At 37.8% G+C, this 24,697-nt stretch overlaps 4 protein-coding genes across 4 annotated transcripts; 2 read left to right on the top strand and 2 right to left on the bottom strand.

Annotated features, from left to right (window-relative positions):
* Positions 1–1,823: 1,823 nt before the first annotated feature.
* LOC108972398 (prolyl 4-hydroxylase subunit alpha-2) lies at positions 1,824–6,937 on the bottom strand. The gene is made up of 8 exons (XM_018938959.1): positions 6,453–6,937; positions 4,860–5,014; positions 4,469–4,625; positions 4,080–4,321; positions 3,751–3,908; positions 2,396–2,845; positions 2,159–2,324; positions 1,824–2,088 (listed from the first exon to the last, which is right to left on the bottom strand). The coding sequence occupies exons 1-8, from the start codon at positions 6,728–6,730 to the stop codon at positions 2,063–2,065; spliced, it is 1,632 nt and encodes a 543-aa protein (XP_018794504.1). The 5' UTR covers positions 6,731–6,937; the 3' UTR covers positions 1,824–2,062.
* Positions 6,938–9,390: 2,453 nt separating this feature from the next.
* On the bottom strand, positions 9,391–12,152 carry LOC108972298 (prolyl 4-hydroxylase subunit alpha-2-like). The gene is made up of 8 exons (XM_018938845.1): positions 11,909–12,152; positions 11,683–11,837; positions 11,253–11,621; positions 11,021–11,175; positions 10,348–10,794; positions 10,227–10,286; positions 9,985–10,150; positions 9,391–9,555 (listed from the first exon to the last, which is right to left on the bottom strand). The coding sequence occupies exons 1-8, from the start codon at positions 12,085–12,087 to the stop codon at positions 9,431–9,433; spliced, it is 1,656 nt and encodes a 551-aa protein (XP_018794390.1). The 5' UTR covers positions 12,088–12,152; the 3' UTR covers positions 9,391–9,430.
* Positions 12,153–14,870: 2,718 nt separating this feature from the next.
* LOC108972420 (prolyl 4-hydroxylase subunit alpha-2-like) lies at positions 14,871–17,897 on the top strand. Its single transcript, XM_018938982.1, has 9 exons — positions 14,871–15,100; positions 15,829–15,980; positions 16,052–16,202; positions 16,420–16,607; positions 16,707–16,840; positions 16,901–17,356; positions 17,444–17,497; positions 17,572–17,737; positions 17,819–17,897. The coding sequence occupies exons 1-9, from the start codon at positions 14,910–14,912 to the stop codon at positions 17,878–17,880; spliced, it is 1,554 nt and encodes a 517-aa protein (XP_018794527.1). The 5' UTR covers positions 14,871–14,909; the 3' UTR covers positions 17,881–17,897.
* Positions 17,898–19,292: 1,395 nt separating this feature from the next.
* LOC108972607 (prolyl 4-hydroxylase subunit alpha-2) lies at positions 19,293–22,810 on the top strand. Its single transcript, XM_018939257.1, has 8 exons — positions 19,293–19,586; positions 20,696–20,847; positions 20,913–21,069; positions 21,129–21,480; positions 21,560–22,036; positions 22,109–22,165; positions 22,237–22,402; positions 22,462–22,810. The coding sequence occupies exons 1-8, from the start codon at positions 19,393–19,395 to the stop codon at positions 22,542–22,544; spliced, it is 1,638 nt and encodes a 545-aa protein (XP_018794802.1). The 5' UTR covers positions 19,293–19,392; the 3' UTR covers positions 22,545–22,810.
* Positions 22,811–24,697: the final 1,887 nt, after the last annotated feature.

A 24,697-nucleotide genomic window follows, 5' to 3' on the forward strand; every position in this document is an offset into this window, starting at 1 on the left:
GTATCTGTGTTTTTTCTTGAAAAAGGTAGGGAAAGGAAGGTAGGGGTAGGGTATAAAAATCACAAACCTTAATACCCACATTGAGTGTTGAAGTGCCATTGTTGGAGAATTCAACCATTAATTGTATATCATATTATTACATATGTACATATTTATATTTAATCTTATATGGCATAAAGTCAGAATAAGGAGTGTATTTATTTAGTTTTCGTATCAAAATTTCCATACGCCAAGAGGATAAAATTTCTTTGCATAGCCATACAGCCTGGTGTCATTCAAAATGCTGTTATATTGGAAGAGACAAGGCTATAGTTAAATTCGTACCCAAATTTCTGAAATATTAAATTTCTTACTCGATAGTTTTCTTTGAAAAACTTACACAAATTATGAGTGTATTTTGTTCAATTACGATGACTTTGATACTTCTACTTTGTGTGAATACCCCGCAGAGAAATCAGTTACTTACAAACCGCGTTAAAATTAACAATCAAACACGTCAGCTGATTATACGTATTCACTAGGATCAAAGGTCAACATTCAGATTTCGACTAGAAGTATAACATTTTAACATTAAAATGAGTACGCAAATTTACCGAATTCATTAGTTACTACGTATTCAAATTTCCAACTATAGTAGGACTCTCAGCCTAAATGTATGCAATTACTGTATTTACAATATGAGTTTCTGTCAACTGATTGAGATAGTGAATATATAATTCAATAAGACACACAAAATGACAGTTTTGGAATATTCAAAGAAAACTTTATATTGAAAATCCCATGCAATTAAATTGATGCCCGCTTAGGTATAAATGGCTTTTCAGAGTAAACAAATCGCATCGTTATACAGGGTGCACCACATTTTAAGTCAGTGTGTAAACAGTGAGCTCTAATTAAGAACCGATTTATATGTTAGCTATAATTTAATTTCAACCCTTGCAATATATATAAGATTATAACACCTACCAAGACTCCGTTCACAGAAATATATAGAAAACTCTTCAGTGGTTTCCATAACTTTTTCATGCTTCTCGTGCTCGTCTATCAATAGTTCGAAGATTGCTTTTGTATACTTTGCTTTTTACTCTTCACTGATAAATTTTAAAAGTCTTCAAATAATCCCACAAGAAAAAGTCAGAGGTTGTCAAATCTGCACCTCTTGTTGACTCAGACATGCATTATATTTCCCTTTCAAAGGGTGTTTGAGTGGCGTCTTTCTGATTAAACATCCCTCAATATCGACTTTCATCAACAGTTTCGATTAATAATGGGTTTAGCATAAGCACTGCTCAACCACCAACCAATCTAAAGGATGACACACCCTGTTAAGTACACAATATATAATAAATAAAAGAGCGATGGCAGTAATTGCCCCGCTTTTTGCAATACAGAGAATACAATTAAAATACAGTTAGTCTGAAATGAAATAAAATCAAGCTAACCAGGTTTTAAACCAGGCGATTACCATATTTTGCGGGCGCACATCATAAATTAACTAAATGGAGTAATTGAAGTGCATTCACCTTGAAAAAAAAAAAAAAATAACACTGGTAAAAATTTCTCTCAGAACTCTCACAATTTTGTTGGCGGTCACATGTACACTCTGTAAGAATGCACCAACCATTCCAGTGCAAGTTTATAGGTTATGGTTTTGGAGATTTCCAATTTGCAGTGGTTCAGAACTTTTAACGAAGGGACTCAGTGAATATATTTAATCCACAGGCGCTTGTTGTGTCGGAATATTAGAAAATTAATTATATAATTTCGAAATTTTTAATAACGAATTATTTTATAATATATATAATTAATCAAAATGGCTACTACTTATCATGAAAGTCTCTTTCTACAAAGTCTGTCTTTATACAGATGTACAGTTATTTTAAATATGAATATTCAGAATAATAAATAATTCGAATCATATGAGTATCTTTTCGGTCTTGCCCTGGCCTTGCTTCCATCGATAGCAGTCTGATAAGCAAATCGAACTAGAACGGGAGCAGTGCGGCACTATTCTAATTTGCTGCGGGGCACAAACGATTGAAAGCGTATACGGACGTTTGCCTCAGGCTTGGATGCTGGTATACGCCGCTACAATGCAAACAGACAAACACAATAGCACATAAAAGTTCAAGTGCTGCGGTATTTGGAATTCACTTACCGAGTTGTGTGCCGACAATCACCGGACAGACATGCTGCTTGCTGCGATAATCGTATTGATGGTACTCATTCAGCTGCGTCCAATAAAGCAAGGCATTCGTCGGCAGCGTGATGCCCAATTCCAACTGCGGGAAGACAATAGCGCCCCCCAACTTGGCTGTTTGCAGCTGCAAATGAGAAATGTAGAGCATAATTGATTTAGCCACATTTGATTCCTGCCCATTCATATCTCACTCACATTGAGCAGAACATTCGCCATGATTTCTGTTGTCGCTGGCAGCAGCGTCTCTGTGTGTACGTCATCTTCGAACGTCCAACGCTCCATTTGCCAAGCGCCCCACTTGCGCCCTGCATGCCCTGTAGCCCGTTGCAAGCGCTCGGTGGTGCTCTTGCGCTTTAGTAGCTTTGCTACAGCTGCCTCATCGCCGTCATCCGCATCGGCGATAATCTGTTGCAAGTCGCTGATTTCCTGAGCGCTCAACACGTTGTGATATATGGCGATGTATGGATCGAGGCTTAAGAGCTCCACTTGGAGTGGTTGCAGCAGCAGCTCAGGCAGATTACCGTAAATCAGGCGACAATCTGCTGCGCTGCTGCTAAATGCGCCGCTGCTGCTGGCGGCGTCGATGTTTGTTGCCGCACGACAAATCTCTTCAATCAGCAATTCTTCAACAGATTTGTCACTTTGCTTCAATGGAGAAAGGAAAATATGTTCAAATTTTATGTATTTTTCTTTGGCGAGAGATTTATTTGGAGTATTGAATGGAAAGTGGTAATAGAAGCGCTATTAGTACTTTCAAGTGGAAGAAAACGCTTAAGTTTTGTTTTGAGTTGAAGTCGTTTGCTGAATCTAAATGTGAATAAATGTTAAGGTGGCATTGATTTCGTGAAAAAGTACGGTTAAGGAGTTTCTTTAAGAGGTTACATGGGCTTGCGGATTTCAAAAAATCGGTTTCTTTTACTGCCTTTTTAAATTCTACAACATCTCTAAATTAGTGCCCTAAATTTTCAAGTTGATCCGAATAATTGTTTCGCATATACAGCCTTGAGACTTTTGCGCTCGAAGCTAGCTTAGCGAAGTGCCCCGTTTTTAAACGCGTTTTTCTCGAGACTGTGTTCTTGAAGTCGGTTGGCAAAATTTATCAAGAACTACTTAACTGATCTTCATGAAATTTTACACAGTTCTTTAAGATATAATTCAAGACTTGAACAACTATTTGAAAAAACAAAAAAATTTGGCGAAATTTTAAGTGAAATGTTAAATTTTTTGTAAAAATGTCTGCCAACAATCCATTTTCAGTTTTTTTCCGCTGTCCAAGTTGTAAGTTAAGATTTTAACTAAAACAAGTATTTTTTCACTTTGGATGATCCTGTAAGGATTTATCCTGCAAACGCGGGCCCAAATTTGTTGAAGAAAGGAAACCAATGTAACCCCTTAATTGGCATCGAAGCAAAGTGGATATTGATTTGGATCTATCTGTTAGACCAGAAATCTATCAATGGGTTTCAGCTGAGTTTCTCCTGAAACCTGAATTCGAAAAGTTTCTTGGAATTATCCCGAACTTCAGTAAATTCGATCGCCTATGCACTTACTACTTTATTTACTTTGCTCTGCTTTGAAGCTTTTTTAGATTTTTTCGTTGGTTTTCTGAATTTTCTTTCCACTCGTGTCTTGGTTTTAAGCAGGTTCTTATTTTTGGGATGTTTCTTTAGTAGTGTGTTGATGATGTCGAGTGCGCTATCCAGGTTACCTAAATTGAGAGAAAGAAACATTAAACACTTATTTGCATACTTTTTAGTAGAATCGTAAAATCTGACTCATCAAATCAGGATTAAATTTATATACTGTAGATCCGAAAAGCGTTAAAAATCACTGAGACGTCAATCTAATGCTTCACACACTTTCACAAGCACCTACTCACCCATATTGGACTCGATTATAGCCAGCGCTTCCATAATCTGCAAGCGCGCATTCTCCGCCTCCACACTGCGCCGCTCGCTTGAGGACATGCCTTCTGTGGCATTTGCCGCCGCCATTGACGCGCCAGCTGTAGCAGGCAACTTCCCCAGCGCCACTTCCATCCAAAATTTTGCAATCACAAAGTCGCCATTTTTCACTGATTTACGACCGATTTCCAGACAATCGCTCCAGGACATGGCTGGACTGCAGGGCAGAAGAAATGTGCTACAAATACTTGTCTACTAATAACAGCAATCATATTCAAAGAAATGCCGAAAGCGAATTGCTTTAAGATGCCTTTTTATTGGTGTTGCTGTTACACGCACCCACGACTTATAGGCGACGACTTACCCCAACTTTATGCCATTCACCTCACCCACAGCCAAACGCTCTGGCTCCAGCTGGTAGACGCCCTGAATGCGCAGCAGGTTAAGGGCTGCCTCATCGAAATCACTTTCGGTCGGGAATTTCAACGACTTCCTGGTAATTGTCAGATTTTTAACGATTTCTGTTGGCATTAAACGTAGGAAAACAACAACATTTTTAGAATATTTGCAATAGCTGTGTGTATTTGTGTATGTGTGAGTTGGATATACTGCGAGAGATGCTCGCAGAAATTGCGTTGACGGTGACAATGACAGAGGAATCTCCGTTCTGCATTAACATTGATTGACAATCGAAGTTCGTTCGAATTGTCGACATGTCGGAATGCCAAACGGACAATGCAAGTGGAAGGACTCACCTGTTGTGCTGTCAATATTGTGAGCATATTGCCGCAGCATCTGCCAGTCGGATGTGAAGCGCTTCAGAATGGTCAACGAATTCAGGGGATTACTCACATATTTGTGCATGTCAGCGGCGGCCACGTTGTTGATGGCTTTGATTTCATTTGTTTTGCTAAGCAGAAATATAAAATATGAGAATACGTGTGGGAGCGAGAAAAAGTGAGTAAAGTCTTTGGGCATGGAAATTAAGGGTAATTTTATCTAAAATATAGAATTGAGATCAACTTCAAACATTTTTTGAATGTTTTTTATCCTATTAATTGTTTCAAACTTCAAATTTCCAATTGGCGACAATTTATCGCACTCGACACTAGTTGTCCGAAGAATACTCCATAAAACATGATCATCGTATTATTAGGTTGACAAATATCTGCCTTCCGCTTCTTTGCTCTTTATTAAATACTTTATAAAAAGTGTTACAGTGATCGAATTTTGTTCAAATATGCGCTGTTTCGTCCGAAAATCAGTTTCCATCTAGACGGCAACTTCATAATACCCTCCTCGTAGGAGCCTCCTCCTTATTTGGGAAGAACTCGGACAACCACTTTTCATAAGCCTCTTTTGAGTTCAACTTTACACCATCAAGGGCGTTCGCCATTACCATGTGGTAATCCCATCTGTAGCTTCTGATGAGTCATCTGTAACTTCTGATGAGTCATCATCGAAGTGTGTGGTTTGGCGTTGTCCTGGTGGAACACTACACCCTTCCTGTTGGTCAATTCTGGACGCTCCTGGTTGATCGCCTGCTTCAAGCGGACCAGTTGTTCGCAGTAGATGGTAGAATTAAGCGTCTGGCCATAAGAGAGAAGCTCATAGTGGATACTTTCCTTCCAATCGCACCAAACATACAGAAAAACCTTCCCAGCCGTCAATCCCATGGACGGCTTTTGACCAAGACCGTTTTCGCTTGATATTGTCGTATGTGATCTCTTTTCGTTGCCAGTCACCATCCGCTTCTAAAATGGGTCGAGTTCGTTCCGTTTCAGCAGCATATCGCCATCGTTGATTCGGTCCAGAAGGGTTTTTTGCGTCAAATCATGCGGCACGGAAACATCAAGCCTTTTCGTGTATTCATCCTTCTGCGGATGGTTTAAAATGGTTTGGTGACTAACTCCCACCTGCTGGGCGATGCCACGCAGTGCCACATGCCGGCCTATCCATGGTATCCTTTTCAGCCGCTCTGAATCGTTGAAACCATTCCTCTTCAGTTCGAAGTGATAGAGTACCATCCACCAAAACACCATTAATCTCAGGGAACGTTTCTAAAGCGGATTTTCCTTTAAGGAAGGAAAACTTTAAAATGCGCGAATTTCGGCGTTAGGAAACTCCATGTCGTTTTGTAGGTTATTTCAAGACTTATAGAAGATATCGAAGTATTGCCAGATACGAGCTCTGTTGCGCTTTATACACAGCCGCGAATTTTAAAAGACAAAAGGGCGGAAGGGACATACTTGACAACCTAATAGTAGAAACCAGTTAGTAAAAGGGCTTATAGAACTCTCAATAATTTGCCAGTTTTATCGCTTTCAATGATCGGTTCCCCCACTCACCTCTTTATAACACGGATTTTCTGCTGCAGCGCTTCAATATACCGCCGAAGTGTGTCCGTTAACACCGCTTGTGTATTCAAATACTCAACCACTAGATATTGATCGTCCAGCGTAGTTGTAGCGGTTTGCGCCTCGGCTGAACCAAAAGCGAAGATCAATAAAGTTATTAGCATAAACAGCAACAAGGCAAACAAAGAGGTTGGACTAACTGCTGTTATTTTGAGTCGAAGTGACTTATGTGTTGGTATGTTTGTGCGTTTACTAAAGGTCAGTGACATCGCTGCAAGCTGCCGGCTTTTCAGGGTTGTAACAATGTTGTAAAGGCGGCCCAAGGTCAGTTGGTATGGTATTTTCAATAGTCACTATGTTACTCTAGCTGGTTAGCCAAAGGTTACATAAACAAATGTGCTGGCCAATTTTGTTTAAAAACAAGACGTGGTTTACTTGGCTCTCCTCGTACACACTTTACAGATGATGGTGCTTTGAAAGCTTCTCACAAACTGAGCTGTAAATGCTTAAGAATGCTAGTTTAACTAAGATCCGTTGCGATTTTAGAAGCTTTCGGAAGGCAATAAATTGTGGATTTTTTGTATCTTCTTTAAACACGGTTCATTTCAGGTCAGCCCAAAATTAATAATAAAACGAAGCCGTGACAAAGCACGTATGTATATTCTTACTCATGTGTTGTTCTTACACTTTCGCATGTTTTACCCAACTTTTCTGCTACAAACGGCATACAAATCTTAATAAGCGATTGTTGTCGGATTTAAATTTTTTTTTTTAATTCGATTGAATTCTTTGGATAAAATACTAACTGAGAAGTATTGCCACCATTCGTTAATAGATAGAAAAATTAAAAACTATTATTGGTGGAGAGATTCCCAAAGTGAAAAAAAGCAACTTAACGATAACAAATTTGGATCGGCATACAATAAGCTACAAAGAAAAGTTTATAATTACTGCGGGAGCAGAATTTTGCACTACTGCATATGTTCGGTGCTTGGCACGAGCATGTTATATGTCAAACAATTACCATAAAATATATTAATTTGGGGACTACCGAAATGCGAATGTGACATCTTTCTGGTGCGTGATGGTATCAGCTCATTACAAATTCATCAGTAGCAATGCGTAAGGGGTTGCGTACAGTTAGAAATTTCATTATTATTTTTTTATAATTACTTATATTTATATTCTCCTAAGGTACATACTATATTTAAAAATACGCAGAAAAAAGCTCATAACATTCCGGTGAATATTTCCGAAGTCACACAAAAATTTTGAAAAGCTGTTCAGAGTGCTTGGAAGTGTATTTTAAATATTAAAAAAGTTTTTCTCAAAATGGTGTTTTTAAAGCAGGTTATCAATATTATTCGAAAACGGCTAATCGATTAGTCTCAAATTTCAGCACGAGCTTATTAAATATATTTGTTAGTAATTAATCAGATCTTTTCCTACCGATTTTTATTTTTTTTCACAATTTAAGGCCGAAGTTTTGGTTAAAAATGGATTTATTTTTTAGAAAGCGCCATTTTGCAAAAAAAAAAAAATATTTTGCTTATTTCCTTGCTTCGATTTACTAGATTTAACACTACTTAAACAAATTCTGTTTGGTTTTTTAATTTCAGATGTTCCAGTTCAAAGCCATCGTATTCATCGCAAAACGTCTACCGGAGATCAGCTGTAGTTCCTTTCCAAATAATTTTATTTATAAATACTAAGTCTTAAAATACCGTTAAAAGATACGGACAGATGTGTACAAATTTTTATATCAATAAATTTAAAAGTTTGTCAGAAAAAAATTCTGGAAAATTGGCTCTTTTTGGCTTTCTAAGTGTAAATTAAGGGGTTACTTTGAATTGGGTTAATTTGAGTTGCAAATGTTTGTGTGCTATTTTTTTAAATTTAAAATTTAAAAATATTTTAGACTTACCTTTGAAGTATTTTCATTATTAATGCTTATTTATTACTTGGTCATTACCTCACTTACTGGAAATATAGTACTTCCGACTGAAAATTTTCATTTGTCGTATAGTGTGCTGTAGAGCTGCGTGTACATTTCGACATGCTCGTAGACAAGCATATTACTTTTCACCTGTGTTGTGCCGGTGTCAGTAACAAAAGAAAAAAAAAAAATAATCGATTGTTGTTCTGCTCTTTTAATTTTTGTCTACGTGACTAAGAGTAGATAATTCTAAGTTTTTAATTGTTTTTTCGGTGTTGTTTAATCATTTCAAATACTTTAAATGTACGCTGCAGCTGCCACATCATACTCACACATACAAAATTCGGGAATATTGCGATGCGCTTGCTTTTATTATATAACAAAAAATCGGAATCTCTTTAGGTGACTTGTGGTTGGATGCCAGCTATTGAAAACAGCTGTCAAATGCATTGAGTTCATAAAGGCAATAAGCCCGAAAAAGAGCATACATATATTATGTACACATCTGTATACTTATGTATGTAAACAATTTAACTGTGTAAATATTTTATAGAAAACCTGCATTTATGCTTGTATACCTACCTGTGTATACCATAATGGGATACATTCAATGTTTGTTGGTAGAAGTGTATTGTCACCTAAATGCAAACGAACGTATCATCAAAAAGATCGAAATTGAGTTTTTTATTGCTTACGATGCATTACATCATATTACATGTATACAAGTATGAAACTTCCGCTGTCAGATATAACCAATATGTAAGCAATATATAATCATTTTATAACCAAAACTCAAATTGTGTTTCAATATGAGTGTTTTCTCTTATATTGTTATCCTTCGCCTAAAAAGTGTTATGAAAAGTGATGTTACGTTATTTTGCAGTTTAGGCGACGGTATGTTAAAATAAAAAAAAAAATTAAAGACAAACAACTTCTAAAATTATTTTTCCTAAATTTTACAAAAAACACACACAAATGTACACACCATTTTTCGTTAAAAAATTTTTATTGTATTTGAAAGAAATCACTTAAATTATGCAATGCTCTGCTCTTCGTTTCTGTACACATACTTCCATTGTGATGATTTATGACCATCCTTCTTTTTGCCGCAAGGCCGGAGGAATTCCTGTCCAGTTGCGTGGAACCACTCGTTGCAGACTGGCGAAATAAGAGAAGCAAATTTTGAATTTTTTCGACATTTCTTGTGAATTGGAGTGCTGAAAAAGTTTTCATGCACCACGTTCCAGCCACTTTGGTTAGACATATTTATTGCGAAGGAACCATAAAATTATTTCAGATAGTTTTGAATACACTGAAGTTAATTGTATGGTACAAGGAACCAATGTGACGACAAAACCGAAATGAATTCAATGTAAAAAAGATTGTATGATGTTCTCTTTTTCTAACTCACATCGCATTTTAGTACTTTGCAAGCTCCAAAACACTTTTAAACTACCAAATCGAACAAATTCTTATATCCACTCTCCTTTTTTCTGAACTTATAGAACTTAAATCCCTGCACTATGGTAACTTAAAATTATTACGTTCCTTTCTGCACCAAAGAAAAAGTAAATTATTAGTACTTACTCCACTTTGAGCCCACCAACACCGGACAACCGCCATGTTTCGTGCGATAATCCAGTTCCAGCGATTTGTGTAAATTGTACCAAACGATCATGCTGCCCCTAATGGGGGGTGCAATCAAGCGCAAAAAGGGGAAGGCGGTAGCACCACCTAGTTCCACCTCGTTGATCTATATAGTATAAGGACAGAAAGAAGAGTACAGTCATACATATTTAATATAATAATTTTCGAAAGTTAAAACTTACATAAAATAATGCGGTTGCTATGCGATTGCCTTGACCATTGTACTCATCTTTTTCTAACATCTAACAATACAATTGTTCAGCATGAAAGGATATGCATGATAATAAATAGTGTAATAATCACCTCCGAGAAGTCATAGTGAGCGCCGTAATGGCCTCCTATGCCATAATTGGCTACTTGTAAATGCTCGCCGGATTCCAAAGACAGACCCGTTGCATCCTTTAAGCGTTGCGCGATGTTATTCAAAAATGGGTGTTCTTTAAAATCGAGCCAAGCATTTTGACTTGTACGCACTTCCGAGTAAGTTGCGTTTTCTAGATCGCCGACCATCGACCGCTCCACATAGTCTTCGGTTGCATTTAATATTTGCTTGATTTCTTTCTCAAATATGCTTTCATGGTAGTAAGCAATTGATGGATCGAGGTTCAGCTCTTCCTTCTTGAAGGGCGCTATAAAACGGAAGGGCACATTGTTGTGCACATAACGGCAGCGTAGACGACGTTTTTCGCGCGGTGTTTGTTGCAGCTCACCATTGCATGTCTTGTCGAAGAGTACGTCGAGTTCGGTGCGCTGTGAGTGAGAGTTAATTGCGAGCAAAAATACAAATTCAAATGAAAAATTATATACGTGACCTGGTCTACGAAAAGGGAGCTAACGTGCGAAAACTAGTTTTCTGGGAAACTGCTGTTAAAAAAAAAAGCATCTCATCTTCCATCCGAATCAACTAAAAAGTGAAACTTGATTTTTTGACACCTAAGCCCCCTCTCCGTAGACCAGGTCACATATACATATATACCCGCAGATATTTTTTAGACTCGTCTTCATTTGAAATGGCATATCGCTCCTCAAGCGCTTTATTAGAGTAGATCAACCTATTGCGCAAACCATGCACATTGTTCGGATCTTTGGTAAAGAGCTCTTCATTGAAAAGCAAAGCCAGCTTGCTTTTACCTGCAAATATTCATATTCAAAGACAAAGCGCCAGCTTTCTACTAAAATAAATTTTTCATTGTTGCACAACAATTCACCTCTGTAAAACATGGTAATCGATAGCTGCTCCAGTATCTGCACGTCGCTGATTTGATCTATAAACTCCTGCGGTTCATAAGACTCCTGCGTTTCCTCGGCCAAGCGTATGCGCGCTTGTATAAGCCACTCGGCAGCGTACTTTAGCTCTCCTGCTGAATACAAATTGCGGCCTAACCAAAAGCACTCGCTCGCCGTAAAATTAGAAGACAAATTCATTTCCATTAGATTGCCAGCAGCCACATCAACGGTTTCTTGCTGGTAGGTGCGCTGTAAACGCGCCAACCCTTTGCTGGCGCCCAACAAATCTTCATCGGTGGGGAGCTTATAACCGTCCCTCTTTTCCAGTGCGGTGAGATTTGCAATATATTCTGTTGTCAAAGCATACAAAACTTATTGCTGATCTTCGCGTTATGTAAAGCGTTGACTCACCTTGTGCGGGTTGCTCCGCAAGCACAGTCTTGTTTAAGTTCTGCCAATCGACCACAAATCGCCTAATAATCTTATACGCATTCAGTGGATTAGAATAGTGTTCATAGAAGTCCCCTTCGGCCTCTTGAGAAACCTGCTCCAACTCATTGAGTGTTCTGTGAGAATAATGAACGTACTTTACACGATCCATTGCCACGTTTTTGAGTTTGCTTTATAAAGAACTTACTCATTGACCTGCCGACTTATTGCCTCCATTTTCTCCATATATGCTTCCAGATATGTAATCGCTTTCATTTCTAACTCCAGCAGATCGAATAAACTTATGACGGATGTATAGTAATCTCCACTAACATTGCGGCTAAGAAAAGTAAGCAGTGCTAAAACTATGAACTGTTGGGGCTTCATTGTCGGAGACCAATCTTCAGCTTCTGCCTCGTTGGATTTAAAATTGTAACTGAAATTGTGTTCAACCAACTTACTGCATTTCGGTTTTCGTGGCCGAAAATAGTTCGAAACACAGAAAGTCACTGTTTACACAAGTGTTGAACAACTGCCGGCCCAGCGAGTACGAAAGAGTAATGTACTATATATTTTAACGTGCATAAGGAAAACAACAAAACGTTCTTCATTAATATTTACTTATTTTCGACTCTATTTATTGATGTCTTTTATGACTCGTTGCAATGCAAACTATTCCAATTTATTACTGGAAATTGTGTTTAACTGTTTGTTAAACTCAATTGAATAGCTGAGTAGCGAGGAAAAGCTTCTTCATCTACTTGTTTTGTTGATTCGGTGCTCTCTGCCGTTGTGGAACCTTCGTAACCGCCGAAAATTGAGTCATTCGTCAGTGCGATATGATTTCGAAAAAGTGCATGTGAAACTCGAGTTCAACTTTATATTATATGTAATTGTGTGGAGACTTGTGCCAGCGAGTATTAACCATTCAGACCATTGACATGACAATGAAGAGATGTTGCTTGAAAATTTTGAAGGTGCATTGAACGCTTGCTTTTAAATTAGGCAAAGTCTGCTTTTAACATTGTATTAACACTCGTGGAAGGCATTTCCTCTTATATACAGTAGCCCACAAAACCGAGCAAATACTGGTCCGAAAAGTATTTTATTCTTTAATTCATTTATACAAAAATATCTTAAAAAATTAACTCCTAGGAAAATATAAAAAAAAAAGTAAGAAACTTAAAACAAAACCCATTTGCTCAGTTTTGCACATTCCACTATTGGCTTCAATACTTGGTCCATAGCTCTTTATTTTTTATGGCGCTTTTAATACGTTTTATCATGCTTTAAACAATATTTTGAATATGATTTGCGGGGATTTGTAACCACTCATATTGTACTCGAAGTCATAGCTCGTCCATGTTCCCAGGAGGCTTTTGATATTTTCCTACCTGCCTTTTCATTATCGGCCACAAATTCTTAAAGGGATTGAGATCAGGAGATTGTGCTCGCCACTCCATTAGCTAAAAACGCTGCTGGGATAACCATTCCTTAACTATTTTGGTGGTGTGTTTTGGATCTCCGTGCTGTTGGAAGATTACTTCGTCTTCAGGGTAGGCGGTTAAATCTACGAAGTCTGGCAAATTGATCTGCAAAATGCTCAGGTAGTCTTTTTTCTTCATTATACCAGTTATTTTTACAAGGGTATCAATATGCCACCATGCAAAGCAACCCCATGCCATCGAATTGCCTCCTCCGTGTTTTACGGTTTTCTTTACATGATGCCTTTGGATTCATTCTTTAGGACAGTGCCAGTAATGGCATATACCATCAGACTGAAATCGGTTAATCATCACTTCGTCCGACCAAATCCCGCATTTCCAGTTCTTTACTTTAAAATGTTTGTGATGTTTGTAACTAGAAAACTAAATGAGCCTTCATATTTTTGGTTTATAAAGCCGTTTTGTCCTATTATCCTATACCAAACCAATTCTATTTCCAGTCCATTCGCTAACTGGTTTGTTTAACATCTCTGCAATCTTTGGAGTCCTCGAACTGGTTTTCTGTATTTCTCGTTCCGTTAAACGTGCATCAGAATCTGTCAATAGCTTGTATCGTCCGCCACTTTGTCGCGTACGTACAATATTTCGCCTTTTTTGGATATTGACTACTGTACGTTGGCTTATATGTATAAGTAGTTTTTCGGTGACCTTACAGTACTCGGTACAAAACTACAAACTCGATAATGTTCTACAACTCGATAAATTTAAAAATTTTAATGAAATAATACATGTTGGTCCATTCTCTTGCAGAGAAAGTGAAAAAGAGTTTATAGTATTACTATGCTCTTGTGAAAGCTAGGTCCTCACATTTACTGATAGGAAGTTTAGACGTTTCAACTTTACAGAAAACAATTGTAATTATTGAGTACAAAATCTGCACAAAAGCTCATTATTTAATCATTATTTCAAAGTAAAAATGATAGAAGAATCTGCTTATAGACCGAAATCTGGATACGAAATGGTTAATCAAAAGCAACAATTTGTTGCTTATGTCTTATCAGTAATATGTATACACATATTCCATACACCCATCTGACGCTATGAATATAGAGAAGAGAAAAGTAATCGGGCCATAGGTCTCTTATGCAGAACTGCTTCGAAAGTTATGCTATCGGTGGCTAATCTATACGCATTTTTACACGCGCCGGGAGTACTTCGTACTTTTTGAAAATGCGTCACAACAACAAAAATGAGCATAATGATATTGAAGAGCAACACAACGCAGCTGATAAGCGCGCTTTTATCAACACATAACTTCACTTGCACCTGAGGCCGCGGCATTGAGAAAGAGGCGCTTCAAATGATAAAATGACGAGCCAACATATTTTGGTGCTACACCCATACTATCATAGCAGTAAATAGTGTTTGCTGGCAAAACGCAATGCAATACCGGCACCCACTTGGCACTCTGCTGAACCGTTAATGTGATCTTCCTCATTTTTAATTATTTTGATTTGTCTGAACAACATTTTGGTGATAAACAAACAGAAAAAGGGCACATTCAAGACATAGATATCAGAGGGAAGTCAGTTCAGCTATCTAAAATTGATATGAAGCGCAAAAATATGGTTAATTATCAATTTGTGCAACAGTCTAAGTACTATTTAACCATTGCTCTAAGACTTGGTCAACCGTCGTTTTCATTTAGTTGCCAACAATCGGGTGAATCGCAGCGTTTACAGCCAGTGACTGCGTAACAGAAATATGTTCTTTGTCGGTTTATTGCTTCTGCTTCTCGTCGCCGACTTTGGCGCATCGCAATACGCTGCAAATGTCGACAGTCTCACGACGTCCATAGCCGGTCTGGAACAACTGATCGAGACGGAGGCTTATTTGATTCAAAATTTGGAAAGCTACGCCAAAGAACTGGAAGAAAAGTTACTCGTCATTCGCAGGTGAAGTGTTGTTGTGATTTGTGTTACTGCAAATAGTGTTATAGAGAATTATCTCACCGACTTTTTCTCAAAATAATGTCATATAAACCATTTTATTGAGGCATTTGATGTTTGTACTTTAACAAATTCGTTCGAATGCTTGGATATATGATTCCAATTTATAAATCTAATTATGTAGCGGCCCAACAGCTATGGTGATAATACAATATTATATTCTCAGAAAGTCTTGGACAATACTCTGTGCCAAATTTCGTGAAGATATCTCGTCAAATAAAAAAGTTTTCTTTATAAAGATCAATCGGCTGTATCTAATACTCGTAGCAGTCCATTATCGGTTATTGCGACATATTAACAGATTCTTGGAAAAAAGTGCTGTGTGCAAATTAATTCTCAGAAGATCGGTTGAGTAGTTCTCGAGAAATCTTGCCAACCGGCTTCAAAAGCACAGTTTCGAGAAAAACGCGTTTAAAGACGGCGCACTTAGCCTAGCTAGCCTCGGGCGTACAAGTCCTCCACGCTGTCTCTCCGAAAATATTACTCGGAACAACTTGAAAATTTAAGACAATATTCTAGAGGAGTAGTAGAATTTTATTAGATAATAAAAAAAATAGATATTTTGAAATTTGTAGGCCCATGTAACCCCTTAAGTGATTAGGTTTTGGAAACATTTTTGAGAACATTTTTATTTTATATTAAACAACACCTGTATTTCTATACTTTTCCTAAAGTTTGATTACTAACCTTCGTGCAGAGAATGAGAAGGCACAGAAGAATACTGGCTACTACGTGTCCATACCTACAAATGTATTATCTTTGGTACGCCGATTGCAGAAGGACTGGACTTATTTGGACATTTATATGAAACAAAGCGTTGGTCAAGGTAATTTTCTCCTAAATTTTCGCAATTCAAAGCATTATATTAACAACAAAATATTTTTTGTATTCTTAAAGAACAAACTGAAGCTCTACACGGGTATTGGTCCCATTTGCCAACGGAAAACGATTGGGGCGAAGCGGTAAACGCAATTAGTCGACTACAAGACACATACGAACTCAAAACTGAAGACCTCATCAAGGGTATAATTAATGGCAAAAAGTATGAGTGAGTATCAACACAAAAACTTAGGAAGACTGAATATTATCATCACAGTTGAAAATGAACCACCCTGAGACGGGGGCCTTCGGTAAGCAATGGCAAATTATCAACTATATTGTTGAGCGAAGCGATTTAAAAGTATTAATAAAGAACATTCTTGTGTTGCCGGGTTTCTAAGGCTTAAAAAATTCTAATTTTAATTCTATTTTTTTTTTTTTTGTAGCACAAAATTGTCGGCACTCGACTGCTACGCAATAGGTTTCGAGCTCTTCGGTAGAAAAGACTATATAGGCGCTGGATTTTGGCTTTATTCCGCAATCAGTTCGTACGAAGAGAATGCCTTGTTCAGACTTCATGACTTGAGCAGAGAAAAAGTTATGGAGCTGTATGCCGAAACTCTTCTGAAACAAAGTACCTACCAAACAGAATATGTCTAAAGATCTTTATATATCTATACAATAGGAGTACTAAGGTCCGAGTATATATTAATCTTCACATCACCACTTTCAGGTCGCTATCAGGATGCTTTGACAATGATGAATTTGGTATTGAGTTTACCATCGTCAAAGCCTAATTCGGAGCTCCAGCGTCGGAAAAATGCCGTGGAATTGTACATTAAAACCAACGATCCACAGCCAATAATGGTGAGGCGGTTCAATTTAGAGTTAAGATAATAATGCAGTAATAAGTGCATTAATTTTTAGCACACGAAAAGCCCGCCAACTGGTTATCAACTTGGCTGCCGTGGGGCATTTTCGAATCAGCTAACGAAACTCTATTGTGTCTACAACACGACCACCACAGCTTTTCTTAAATTGGCGCCCTTGAAAATGGAAATCCTCAGCCTTGATCCCTACTTGGTTATTTTCCACGACGTTATGAATGAAGAGGAAATCGCAACGCTTCAGCGTATGGCCCAACCGGTTTTGAGACGTGCTACCGTGTATAGCGAAGAACGCAAACTGAGTGAGGTTGTTGCCGGTCGCACCTCCAAATTTGCGTGGTTCTACGATGGTACAAATGAGGTTACAACGCGCGTTAATAAACGTATTGAAGATATGACTGGATTTGAACTTGAAGGCTCGGAAATGTTACAAGTGATGAATTATGGACTTGGTGGACACTATGCTACACATTTCGATTTCTTCAATGTCTCCATGGTAAGCACTTAGAAGGCGCTTAGTATGCGTTAGTCTTTGAGCGGACATTACAATAGTAAATTTGCAATTTCAATGTTTTCTATTTAGACGGCTGATATTGTGGCGATGCAAGGTGACCGTAAGGCAACGGTACTCTTTTACGTAAGCAAATTATTGGTTTTCTTAAATATTATAGAAGTTATATGTATGTATGCATATTTTATGTGCGAAACTAGATGACTGATGTAGAGCAAGGTGGCGCGACTGTGTTTCCAAACATAAAAACTGCGGTCTTCCCGAAAAAAGGCACCGCTGTCGTGTGGTATAATCTCAACAATCGGTTCGAAGGTGATTCTAAAACTCTGCATGCCGGTTGCCCTGTGATAGTTGGCTCTAAGTGGGGTAAGTTTTAAAATACACAAACATAGACGCAAATATTTTTACTTAAAAGTATCCACATAACCTTAAACTGATTTTTTGCAGTGACCAATAAATGGATACGTGAACGAAACCAAATGTTCCGACTGCCCTGTTATAAAGAATAATTTTTATTAAAAATCCTTGTACGATTAGCATATATGTTTAGGCTCGAAAAACCCTTTTTTAATTTTTTTTAATTCAGTTAAATGAATAAATTCAAAAGTTCGAAATTAAAATGTTTTTATATTATTGTAAGGTCCTTCTGCAGTACATAAGTCGTTTGGTGGAAAATTCCACTTTCTTTGTCATGTAGAACCTTGGCCGATCCTTTACGGAGGAAACTTGTTTTTTCGATTGTTTTGTCAATAAAATTTTTAGTTATCACTATTTGTTTCTTTTTCACTGGAGGCGGATAACAAACCCATCGCACAAACGGATGTTCTTTGGTATCCCAGAGGATACTTGGTCTAAACCGGAGGATGCGAGCTGATGGAGCCATATGATAAACCTTCGTTTCTAGTCCCACACAAGAGTATGGCGTTCATAAAACTTTCCTGACTTACGTGAACTTCTGCCATAGCTCCATCCTCCCATCAGCCTCGAAATCCAATGCAGAATAACTCTTGCCAACAGGATCTACTTTGAATTGGGTAGGCAAAGGAGAAGTAAAATCCTCTCTCAACGAACAAAGACCAAACTCTACAAGTCACTCATCATCCCCGTCCTGCTATATGATTTAGATGCATAGACGATGCACTACGACGTTACGAGTTTTTGAGAGAAAGTTCTGCGAAAGATTTATGGTGCTTTGCGCATTGACAATAGCGAATCTCGCCATCGATGGAACAATGAGCTATATGAGATATACGATGAAATTGACATAGTTCAGCGAATTAATAGACTGCGCCTGCGCTGGCTAACTTAGCCGAATGGATGAAAACACTGCGGCTCTGAGAGTGTTCGACGTAGAACCCTCCTAGAAGCAGAGGAAGAGGAAGACCTCCACTCCATTGAAAAGACCAGGTGAAGAAGGACCTGGCTTCGATTGGAATCTCCAATTGGCGCCACATTTCGAAAAGAAGAAAAGACTAAAGAAATCTACGCCAATGAAGAAAAAAAGTTTTAAAAAAATATTCATACAAAGCTGACGAGAAGCGACATACGTATTTACTAATATATTTACATATTTGCGGCTTATATGTAAAGATTTGTGTGGCAATTTGTCTACTGTCTTCTAAACCACAACTTATTAACTAGGTTGTTATGATCAGGCGGCTCATTGACCCGAAAGCTCTTCTGCTCAGCGGCACTACGCTTCGGTTACAAATATGTTAATTAGAAACCGGTTAACTAATCGCTTCACATTTGAGCCGCCGACCCACGAACGCACTTGCTCAGAGCCTTTCTTTAACCTTTCCCTATATGAAAAGCCCACAGCCATACAGGTGTTCATGTGTATTTGCGAAACCTTTTTGCACATGAAGCCGAGCGATAGTCGTCTTTGTTTACGTGACTTTCAGTTGGAATTTCGATTTTCGCTAGAACGGTTAGCGGTTCATTACAGCGACACGCGTGGTTTGTGCTTTATTATTTCCAATTATATTTTCTGTGCAATTGTGATACTCGGTTTCTGCGCAATGAAAATGCAGTTAATTTTCCTGGTAACTAGAGCGCTTTTGCTGCTCCATTCGGCAGCGGTGTATGCGTCCAAAATGGAGTTTTTCTCTTCGGTGCATCAAATGTCGAAATTAGTGCAATTTGAAGGTGTTCTCTTGAAGCATATGCAAAAATATGTGGAGTTTAATGAAAATAAATTGGAGTTTTTAAAGGCGTAAGTTTTGCATAAGAAATATTTGCCGTTTGAAGCTATGGTACAGTTAGTTGAAGTAATCAGTTTTTTAATGCAATGAATACAGTTTAAAAATGTGCTTTGAAAGTTAAACTTTCTGAAGTGCAACTGTCCGGTATTCGGAATATTTTTTAAATTAAAATTAAATATTTCATAGCTAAGAAATAAACCAATTTTTTAATTTGCGATTTAGTCTAACAAAAACGAGAGCACACATTTACATTCAATGCATGACGCGAAGGTGTCGCTTTATGATATATCTACTATGCTACATTTTTTGAGTGTGGGCTTCAAATGTCAAAAGGTCAAATGTTTGCCAAAGTGCTTTACGTCTAGCTCATCATACTCTGGATCCGAGGCATTACACTAGTTATGAGTGACGAAGTATGCCCGGCCGTTCTTTACCTCTTCTCTAGCCCAAGCCAGACGTTTCACGTCTTTCTCCATCAGACTAGACTTGCCCTCAGGAGAGCGAAGAAGCTCTTCTTCCGCGTTAGTGCATACAGCGCTTTCTTCTTAGCAGCCCTGTCTCCCATTGACTGATATCCCAGACCGTTTCGTTTTATTTTTATCCTCCATGTTGAGTTTTAAAATTCGGAGGTTAGGGGTAGAGCGTTTCTTACCTTTCGCTAGGTACCTTATTAGTAATGACTTTTGTATTACTCATTCACCCATTTCTGACGATGTATGTAGAGCAGTCCAACATAATTGGGAAAATATGTCAGCCTTCGCTAGGAGTCACCTGCCTGCAGTGTAATGACTCTGACAGGAGCCAGCTTGCTATAATGACATTGTAAGCAGCGGCACCCATTGCTCAGTTGACACCCGTGCGGGGGATACAGCTAAGAGGATTTTTGCCGACCTACACTCAAGGTTAAAGTCTTAAAATTATATCTACTCTTGCTAAATCCATCCACTTCATTTCCTGTATTTATACCGCCCATGAAAATATACAAAATATAAGTTGAAAAGAAGTTTCGATACAAAGAACAAGAGATACATCTCGGTGTTTTCATTTATAGATATACAATCTTTTAAAGTGTGTATGAATTAGATAGCGTTTTTTTCTAACACACCCTACATTTTTATAGCCGTTTGGTCGAATTGGAAAATGATCGTGACGAAGCGTTACAGGAAGGCTTGGACTATTTCGATAGCCCGGTAAACAAATACTTATTAACGAAACGTTTAACCATGGACTGGGAGCGTGTTGAAAATATTATGCAACATGATGCGGGAAAAAGTAATTTAAATAATATGTGTTACTTAAATTGTGAATTGGCTAATTGGCTCTTCGATACTTAACAGAACCGCTCAGTAACATAGAACGTTACGTTAACGTCAATCCCTTCCCCGAAGTTTCTGAATTAGAAGGAGCCATTGCCGGCTTTTTGCGCATACAAGATGTATATCGGTTTAAAACGTCGGATATGGCTCAGGGTATTCTGGAGGGTGTGAAATACAAGTGAGTAGGGAGTAGTGCAAGTTATCTACTTTAATTGTTTTAACTTATTTCATTAATAGCGTGGTGGTAGATGCCCAACTTTGTTGGGATATCGCGAAATACGCTGAAAAGGAAAATCAAATGCGACTAGCGCATGCGTGGGGCTTGGAAGCATTAAAACAGTTGCACAAAGCCGAAGAGAACGGCACCGAACAGAAGTTCGTGTCGGAGAAAACCAATGAAGCCGAAATTTTGGAATTATTGGCGAAGACTAAAAGGCACTTAGGTGACTTGAAGGGCGCAAACCAAACCTATGCTGAGCTGGTAGCATTGCGACCGGATGTCGAGAACTATACGAATAGCTACTTAGATTTCCAGTTAGAAAACATCTTATCGGAATACACCACTGTTGATCTCACCGACGAGCATGAGGTGGGTAAGAATGTTTTTCGAAGAGTTTAGGGCATTCAGTTTCCCCTATTGTAAAGCTAATGTTTCAACGCTAACACAGCCACTGCCAACGAATATGCTCAGCACCGATCAGTTCACGCGCTACAAGCACACCTGCAATGGCCTGCTTAAACAAACTCCAAGCGAGGAGCGTGATTTGCGTTGCGGCTATCTCACCGAAACCCATCCATTCTTACTGATCGCACCCATCAAAGCCGAAGAGTTAAATCATGATCCGCTGCTCGTGGTTTATTACGATGTTGTGACGGATGCTGAAATAGAGCAAATGAAGACTTTATCCAACGACTATATAGTGCGGTCAAAAGTCATGGGTTACAACAAGAGCGAAATCTCGCCGGTACGCACAAGCCAATTTGTCTTCCTGCCGAAGAAGTCCCACCCACTGCTGCGGGCGATTGATGTGCGCGCTGGGCATATGTCTGATTTGAATATGGATTATGCAGAAGATCATCAGTTCCAGAATTATGGCATAGGCGGCCACTACGGCCAACATTACGATGCGTTTGACGCGAAGTTGGTGAGAACAAACTGTGCTGTTTTGAATTTTTAGTAAACAATAAAACTTTCTGGTGTTATATGATTTTTTTAGGAACGCTTGATCAGCAATCATGAATTGGGCAATCGAATTGCAACTCTGCTCTTCTATGTGAGTAAAGGACGTTTTCTTTTCTACTAACTTCTATCCTACTAAAACAACGTCTTTGTTTTTTCTTCAAGTTAACGGATGTGGAGCAGGGTGGCGGCACTGCCTTCCCCTATATCAAGCGCCTGTTGATGCCCAAGAAGGGCGCTGCGGCATTTTGGTACAATCTGCATGCCGACGGTGTGCGGGATCTCCGCACTCTCCACGGCGGTTGCCCGATTATTGTGGGCTCCAAGTGGGGTAAGTTGCAAGCGCGTACTTTCCATCAAAAATTTATGTTTTTCTCTTCCTCGCAACAGTGCTCAATCGTTGGATCCGCGAGTTTGGCCAGAGCGACCGGCGCCCTTGCGAGTTGTGGGTCGACAGTAGATATAGCTTTTAAAGAATTGTTACGGCTTTGGTGTATTTTAATATTTAATATTATATCTATGAAACTGATTTCCTTAACTCAATTCGGTTGAGCCTGTTTGTTTTAGTGCTGAAAAATAGAATATTTTCTTTAAAATACTTACACGTTCGTGAAACTACTCAAACGAAATATGTAAGCAAACAAAGCCGCAAATTAGTTTTAAGTGTTTCTTTTTATTTTTGTGTGTATTTTCTGCCGAATGTTCAGCAATAAAGTTAGTTCCTTTCACTATTCATTAAGTCCGTGTGGCAATGCCATAGAATATTTTATTTATTTGCCTGTTTTATTTCTTATTGAATTCTGTAAACAGCTAAGAAAATCGTTTTATTTGCTAAAAATAACGTTCATAACTTTTCTTTAATTTTTTTTTTTCACTGCGATGCTGCACCTTATCGTTTATCAATATTAATTATGTGGACTTTTAAGTTTAAAGAGTTCTTCCACAGGCGTGAGTACGTCATTCAAACAATACAAATGTCAACATTTATACATAAATATGTATTTCTTATGTTTTAGTAGTAAGTTTCTCTTTCTATATATATAGCTAAAATACAAGTGTTTGATGGAAATCTGAATTTCTAATATTCTTAATGTTTTGTATTTGTCAAAAGTGCTTCAATTACGGCGCAACTTCGCGCTACAAAATATCAAAAAGAAGAAATATTATTTTATTTTTTTAATATTTTTTTGTTTTTGTATTTGCTTTGGTAGGTGGTTCATTTTACGTGAATTATCATAAGTAAACACTAAGTTGTTTTGCGCTTTCGAGTCTCGCTTGCGACTTGTGTTTTGTCTTCATTACTACCTTGCGATTTTAATTGAACTTTTTTCAATTCTTAGTTTTTGAAAAGTAATTTTGTTTTGGAATATGTAAGTGTGTAGGTTTTGATTTCTTTGCATTTTGACATTTGGCTTTGTGCGCAACATCAATACAGTTAGGCAACGGAAGTAAAAAGCTTCTGCGTTTGCATTTGTGATTTTTATTTTATTTCGTTTTAGTTTTTTGTGTGTTTCGCGTTTCGCTACTTTCTTAATTTTTTTAAATAATCGGTATTTGTTGATTTCTTTCTTGTTTTGTTTATCCTCTCTATTTTTTTTTTTTGCGTAAATTCGCTTCAGATTTGATTTTAGTTTGCCGTAATGCTTGAAATATATATTCTTTTTCGCCTCTCTCAGCTGTTACATCTTCGTGCAATGTGTATGAGTCTTGGACAAGTTGCTTGCTACTAATTGGTGTATATAAATATAAGCATTCTTCTTGCTCTGCTCACATCGACAGTTAGTAAAGTTCTCAAAAACGGGGATTGTCATTGGGGGCACACATGTAACATCAATAGATATTTACTTCAACGTGGTTCTTAGCTTAATTAATACAGGTTCTACAAATATGTGTGTTTGTTCAACATCGTAAATTCATTCTGCTTCATAAATAAATACAATTAATGCTGCTAATTCCATAAACTTTCATATAAATATTCATTAGTTTCATAATACCTTTTAATATTTGATTTATAATATTTGGTTTACACTTATTTTAAATAGTTTTTTTTCTCATAATTTCTTTTATTTGTTTTTGTTTTTATTTTAATTTTTATATTTTTTCTTTTGCTTAAACTTCGTCTTCTCGTTAATTTTAGGCGTTTATTGAAATTACAGTTTCTTAGTTTCGTGTTTTTTTTCTAGTTTCTTCTTTTATTCGCTTTAATCAAATACATTTATATATATTTATGCATGTATGTGTGTATCATATAATACGAATGATAGCATTACCTTGACTATGAATATATATATATAATAAGTAACAACATGTATCTGGTCAAAACATTCAGTGTATACATTAAGATAAGTTCTGAAAATTTTTGGATATGATAAAAGTCATCAAAATTTTGCGCTTCGAAGCAGTGCTGACCGCCGGCAGCGCGCGGTTGCAAGCTGCATTCTCGGCAAGTGTGTGTCTGCATGTGTGTGTGTGTGCATGTATGCACATATATAATTCAATGAGTTTGTGTGCGCGTGTTGTTTTTGTGGTTTGCAAATCTCAGTGGTCAAAACTTCCGGTGTACTCCATGTGATATTGTTGGTTGGTTCTGTGGGATTCAGCACGCGCCCCATGTTTACATACTCTC

This window comes from Bactrocera latifrons, unplaced genomic scaffold (assembly GCF_001853355.1).
Source record: "Bactrocera latifrons isolate USDA-ARS-PBARC rearing strain unplaced genomic scaffold, ASM185335v1 scaffold_11, whole genome shotgun sequence".
Taxonomy (NCBI): Eukaryota; Metazoa; Arthropoda; class Insecta; order Diptera; family Tephritidae; genus Bactrocera; species Bactrocera latifrons.

Bases quoted from the DNA above. Each gene is read 5' to 3' on its own strand.
- LOC108972398 (XM_018938959.1), bottom strand. From the start codon at position 6,730: ATGTCACTGACCTTTAGTAAACGCACAAACATACCAACACATAAGTCA. The intron at 5,015-6,452 runs GTGAGTGGGGGA...ATTTCTGCTTAG, and splicing joins AAAATCCGTGTTATAAAGAG to CAAAACAAATGAAATCAAAG. The intron at 4,322-4,468 runs GTAAGTCGTCGC...TCTGCCCTGCAG, and splicing joins GTGAATGGCATAAAGTTGGG to TCCAGCCATGTCCTGGAGCG.
- LOC108972298 (XM_018938845.1), bottom strand. From the start codon at position 12,087: ATGAAGCCCCAACAGTTCATAGTTTTAGCACTGCTTACTTTTCTTAGC. The intron at 11,838-11,908 runs GTAAGTTCTTTA...TTATTCTCACAG, and splicing joins ATAAGTCGGCAGGTCAATGA to AACACTCAATGAGTTGGAGC. The intron at 11,176-11,252 runs GTGAATTGTTGT...GAATATTTGCAG, and splicing joins GATTACCATGTTTTACAGAG to GTAAAAGCAAGCTGGCTTTG.
- LOC108972420 (XM_018938982.1), top strand. From the start codon at position 14,910: ATGTTCTTTGTCGGTTTATTGCTTCTGCTTCTCGTCGCCGACTTTGGC. The intron at 15,981-16,051 runs GTAATTTTCTCC...GTATTCTTAAAG, and splicing joins GAAACAAAGCGTTGGTCAAG to AACAAACTGAAGCTCTACAC. The intron at 17,738-17,818 runs GTAAGTTTTAAA...GATTTTTTGCAG, and splicing joins GATAGTTGGCTCTAAGTGGG to TGACCAATAAATGGATACGT.
- LOC108972607 (XM_018939257.1), top strand. From the start codon at position 19,393: ATGAAAATGCAGTTAATTTTCCTGGTAACTAGAGCGCTTTTGCTGCTC. The intron at 22,166-22,236 runs GTGAGTAAAGGA...TTTTTCTTCAAG, and splicing joins TTGCAACTCTGCTCTTCTAT to TTAACGGATGTGGAGCAGGG. The intron at 22,403-22,461 runs GTAAGTTGCAAG...TCCTCGCAACAG, and splicing joins TATTGTGGGCTCCAAGTGGG to TGCTCAATCGTTGGATCCGC.